Source organism: Hesperophylax consimilis, chromosome 31, assembly GCF_061612785.1.
Source record: "Hesperophylax consimilis isolate HC1 chromosome 31, BYU_Hcon_1.0, whole genome shotgun sequence".
NCBI lineage: Eukaryota > Metazoa > Arthropoda > Insecta > Trichoptera > Limnephilidae > Hesperophylax > Hesperophylax consimilis.
Genome location: NC_142866.1, coordinates 1,620,420 through 1,626,419, shown reverse-complemented (window position 1 = coordinate 1,626,419; position 6,000 = coordinate 1,620,420). Strand labels below are relative to the sequence as shown.

At 36.9% G+C, this 6,000-nt stretch overlaps 1 protein-coding gene across 1 annotated transcript in view; it reads left to right on the top strand.

Moving 5' to 3' along the window:
• Positions 1–1,120: 1,120 nt before the first annotated feature.
• LOC149409328 (uncharacterized) overlaps positions 1,121–6,000 on the top strand; it is a 28,255-nt gene continuing 23,375 nt past the window's right edge. Inside the window, exons 1-2 of the mRNA XM_089649828.1 lie at positions 1,121–1,767; positions 2,522–2,620. Coding sequence (XP_089505954.1) covers positions 1,384–1,767; positions 2,522–2,620 — 483 coding nt within the window. The 5' untranslated portion in view covers positions 1,121–1,383. The remainder of the gene's footprint in view (positions 1,768–2,521; positions 2,621–6,000) is intronic.

The window sequence follows — 6,000 nt, the reverse complement described above, 5'->3', positions numbered from 1 at the left end:
CTTGTAAATACTTAATTTATGTATATATATATAACCTAACCTCACTGTGATTTTCTATAACAAAAAATGACCCTTTAATAACGCCCACTCGCGTCCCCTTTAGAGTTTTATCCCAGTTTTCAAGTAGTTTGTGGGCTACGCTAGGTTTGTATAGACTATAGACGGTTTGTGATTTAATACTAATACCTTTTTTCCATGTTATTTCCTGTTACACAAAATTGCCCCTTTAATAACGCCTGCTCGCGTCCCCTTTAGAGTTATATCCCAGTTTTCAAGTAGTTTGTGGGCTACGCTAGGTTTGTATAGACTGGTTTGTGATTTAATTCTAATACCTTTTTCCCATGTTCTTCTGCCTACTCTAACCCAAACTAAAAACCTAACCTATTTTGTAAAAAAATATTATTATTATATGGCAACACTTTTCTTTGTTTGGTTGGCACTACTGAAATTAAAATAGTTATTAATTTGATTTTCTTAAGTCATAGTTGATTGTTGATAAATAAAACATGGTTTCTATGTATCGCGTACGAAATTTCAAAACCCTATAACTCAGTTAATAGTGCCGACCCCCACCTAATTCTTTCAGATTCAGATTCCCCAGCCCTAAATTAGTCTAAATCAAGTTCAATTTCGGTTATTCGAGTGACTCCGAATTTTACCCTCAGATCGCGAAGTGCAATTTTATTAAACTTTGATCGGCTGTATCTCCCTCAATTTATTCTTCCACGCCTTAATTCTTTTTTTAATGAGTTTCTACACACTTTTCTCATCTAGAAAGTGCATTTTTATTCAATTCCCAGAGTTTGGCGTAATCTGCATTTCACCCCAAGTCAAAAATACCTACTAAAAATACCCATCAAAAATACCTGCCTAAATACCCATTCAAAATACCTACTAAAAATACCAATCAAAAATACCTACTAAAAATACCCATCAAAAATACCCATCTAAAATGATGAACTTTACAAGTATCGCATAAAACTACCCGGTACTTTTACTGGGTACGATAAATACGCATCACCTCTAGTATGGTGTGAGTGGTGTATCTATGGCTTCATCACATCACATCTGCGCAGGTAATGCATCTGCGACTTATGACGTTTCCTAGAACGACATAAACGGCAAAACGGCGCCCTCAACTTAGCCGGTACGCGGTTCTTCCGTTGTTGTTTTCTTCATAAGTCAGTTGAGACCAAAGATTTAAATGATGGCTTAAGTTAAATATTCTTTCTGTTGTAGTTATTAACCTCAATTCTGTATTGAGCTCTTCTCTCACAAAGAGAATACCTCTAATAATCAATGTGATCTATGCGAATGGTGATATGCTTTTGAACGAAACAACTTTGTTGTAAATACGTGCTCGTAGATAATAATAAGGAAACGATGAGTGAGGAGCCAGATGAGGCGAACAACTTATCCCTGGAGTCAGACCCAGAGGAACCCCCGGAGCAGCCGGTGGAGCAATCGAACGTATGCAGTTTCGCCTTTGATCACATTTACGCCATCACACCCGATAACGTGGGCCAACGCGGCCGGACCCTGCTGCTGTCCGACAGCCAGCAGTGCGAGATCCGCTCCAACCAGCTCATCGCTCAGCAGGCGCAGCTGGAGGTGGGCACCCTAAGGGTCACTCTCGATGGATCCCAAACCGAAGTTCAGAAACTCAAGTTACTCATATCAGCGCATCTTGATCTCATACAGAAACAGAGCGAAATTATCACTGTCAATGAGAGAACTGTGAAAAAGTATGCGGCTGAAAATGAACAGGTAAGCGTTCAATCTGTATATCAACAATCTCCTATCTACCCAGAGGATATGAATTGCCGGTACTTTGGAATCAAGAAGGCGCATGTACAAGTCATCCCGAATTTATGTTATAAATTGGTGTGCAGACAAGGTGCTACCCAAAATATAGATACCTACACATAATGTTGACTTTTTGACACATTGGAATAGGATTGAGTGCTCACTGTTTGTTCGGTGAACCAAGTATTAACTTTCTTACTTCTTCGATGGATGTAGATTTGAAGGCAGAAAAGGTTTTACTATTGCTTTTTGTAAAGCATGGTGGTGGGGCGAAGGTTTGTTAGTTCTTTTTCAAACAAATTGTGACCCCCGAGTGTCCGAAGGACCTCTCCAATTTAAATGTCAACCTCTCCTGACTTTAATATTCTTTGTCAAACCAGTCATCAGATTTACAACAGTGTTGTAATCTTCTTGGTTTGGTTTGTGAAACTGTTTCCCAAATGCTATCTACGCAGAGCAGTGAAGCCTTTAGTTATCAAAATTAGATTCAATGTCCCCAAAAAATTCAAATTGCTCCTCGATGAGAAACTGTCAAAACTGTCATTTGTCTGAAACCGAATTTATAAATGGCATTCATATTTTGTGATCATCTGATGAACTTTACAAGTGCATTTATCAAATTAGCATTATTATATTACTTTATTTACTTCAAGGTAGGTACATAAATAGTTAAAAAAGATATGATATGAACAAGTTTTTCACATTAACGTTTTAGCTAAAGGACCGCCTTGACAGGCTGGGGGCTGGCATCCAAGAGCAACAAGACCCTCTCTTGTCTCTATCGGACTCTTTGTTATCTTCAGAAATCCCGCAGGTACAAGATATTTATGCCACCTTTGCCTTCTCTGATTCCGAGGTAAAAAATTTGTACAATATTCGTAATTTAATTCATCACTGTTGACATTTGTGATGTTCTGTAAGTTTTTTTACTTTCTTTATAATTTTACCTTAATTTTGGTCTCGTCATCGTAGCGTTATAAATCACCTGATTATTTCATCATTAGATTTTAATTTTCTATATATTTTTAAGTTTTTTTTATTTTTTTTAATTATTTTAGTAAATTGTGCATGCAGATAATTGATATATGTGTATTTAAATGTGAATGTCCAAATGAGAAGGAACCTCCTTATCGAAACGAAAATTTAGAATGTCTAACAAATTCAATTTATATAGTTACACATAGGCGATAAATATCATATAAACTCAGTCTGCTGATGAATATGAGTTAGTTTCCATTAACCTCTCAGACAAAGACATTTATATACTATGTGTTCCTTTCAGAACTGTCAAAACGTGATAATTTTTGTGTTATTTATGAGTTTTGCTAAAAGCATCATAACTCACGTCTTGGGAAACGTAACCTCATTCTAAAAAAATGTTTTGGAAAGATTATGAAATCCACTATTGCATTGTGTTGTTATAAGTAAATATTTGCGTTTCTAAATATATATTTTATGAAAACATCAAAAATATGTAAGAATCGATAACCATTATTTCAAAGCCGTGAAAAATGTACTTTTTTCTGAGTATCATAAAGAAATAACACTTTATATATTGAAGAAATATAATTAAAAACTATTAGTCACCTCAAAATACTAACCGTCCAAACTAAAATATTTTTAGTAAATTATTTAGAAACGCAATAAATTATGAGCGAACAAGATGACAGATTCAATCGGCTTAGATAATGCAGTTCTACGTTCCATAGATATTGTTGAATACAGACGCGTAGCGTTATTCATTATCGATACTCTGTTTTTTTAAATCATGGCAATCCGTATACTAGTGATGGAAATAAATCGATTTTTGTAAAATCTCGCGCGTTTACGTGAAAAGACGTTCTAATGTCTTGACCGCTATTATCATATTTACGTCTTTTGACGTTCTAATGTTCTGAGTGGTTAATTCATACATATATTTCAAACCTGATGGAAATCACTTTGGCTGGGTTGGGAAAGTTCATGGGTAGTTAAAAGTATTTCCATGTTCCATACAACTATAGTGCCTTCGGGACATACCATAGCAGGAAAGTTAGACAATTTGTGTTTCTCGCTTTCACATAAATCTGAGGGTCATCCAGAAAGTAAGGTTACAATGGCTCTTGAGGCCGGGGTAAATTATTTGTTTCAAAGTTGGCGCACCTGGCGTGCAGGCGGGTTCCTAACATTCAGTTTGTTTGTCTGTTGGAGAGGTCGTCGCGTGCTTCCGCCACCTCCGTTCATGTGACATCTACGTGGCCATTGTGTGAATTTATGGATTGTTTTGCACTGGAGGGAGAAGCTTTTCTGGACTCGTGACGGGGATGAAACGTAGGTGTGTCACTGCACCCCAGAGTATCTGTTTTTGGGAACGTAAGGGGGTCCTTTTGGTGGATTTTATACCTTAAGGGACTAGCATTAATGCAGAGACTTGCTGCAGTACCCTAAAAAAACTCAGAAGTCCCATTTAAAACCGCAGAAGGGGAATGCTGACCCAGGGAGTCAGCCTCCTGCTCAACTGCGTAAGGCCGCACGCAGCGCGAGTTTCACAGGAGCTGCTGATATCATTTGGATAAGATTTTATCATCCACCCCCCTCCCTATTCACCTGACTTGTTGCTTTTGGACTACCACCTTTTCATTAAACTGAAGTAGTTTTTGGGTGTGAAATGTTTTTCCAACGATCAGAAGGACGAGAAAGATGTGGCTGAAAGAGCTGACTGTGGAGGTCTATGACACTGGCATACAAAAGCTGGTACCCCAACTACAGAAATGTCTCGATCTCTTAGTTTAATATATTTGTGAAGTATCCTGTGAACTTCAATTAAATACAAGCATATTTTGATCCTACATAAATGTTGTAATCTTACTTTCTGGATGGTCCTCGTGTTGTAATCAACGTTAAAGTAATGAGTAACAAAACCATACAAGCTTTTTTTTGTCATTATGATGAAAACAGTACTTAGAAGAGCATTAGATTTGGTCAGTCAATTTCTTGCCAGGTCTCACTGCGTGATCAATAACAGTTTTAAAAACAAATTATTATCTGCCTCTCAATTAACTCATTGCCAATGCTAAATTTTCATCTTCGCCGTCCGCCAGCTGATTTTATTTTATTGTAATAACTTTTTTTTAAATTTTTTTTTAAGAAAATAAAATAATATTGGTAGCTCGCAGTAGTCGTTTGATACACTTAAAAAAAGATGTAATTTGATGTAGTCGAATTAGTTCAGTGCTCAGAGCACTTCCCCGACAAGGAAGAAGCTCTGGGTTCAATTCCTACTTGCTACTGAATCATTTCTGTTTTACATTTTTTATTTGAGAGTCTTTAATATTGCCTTCAATGATTAACTATTACAATTTGTGGTGTTACTAAATGTGGAATAACTTGCCATTGTAAAAATATTGAGAGTTGGCTGTTTCAACGCTTTCTAGAGTAAAAGTAAGAATAAAATTAATTACTTAAGTTAAATTTCATCAAAATGCGTTTTTCAATTAATTTAACAGACTGTTTTATGTCACTTTTAACGTTAGCTTTTACTTTCCCTAAGCCAATATATACTCCGCCATTTTGACACAATTGACAGTTCTTTTGGCGTAAGGGTACGGAATTGCGGCCTTCAACATTACTTATGATTAATATTACAGAATATGATGACAGTGACGATTAATTCCTTATCCAATATACGTTACACGAAAAAGCGAAAATAGTTTGATCCCTATGCGTAAATAATAGGCTATTTGGGATGATTCAAGATTTCCACTTTTTTTTTTTTTTTTTTTTTTTACAGTATTACCGCACAAGAGTCCCAACTGCTCCCGTCTGGAGCCAGTGAGACTATGGCATCCCCAATTGGGGTATGATGTGAGGCTGAGGGTATTGGGGAGGGGAGGGAGATGGGGAAGAGGAAGGTGGGGAAGTACCTGGCTATTCAGATCTGGTCACCAAACACGGCTAAAGCCATTTCAAGCAACGTTTCAATTCTGAATGGTGGTCTTACACCAGGGCGATACTGAGAGTATCTTCCACTCTGGAACGTGCCGCAAATATACTATATATTATTTTAAATTAATTAATTGTGAAATAACACAAATTAATCAAATAAAATTTATTTGCGCACGCCGGGTTCGAACCCGCGACCTTCGGATCTGTAGTCAAAAGCGTATACCACTAGACCACGCCGGCCGTCACTTATTGTAACTGTTGAGCCATATT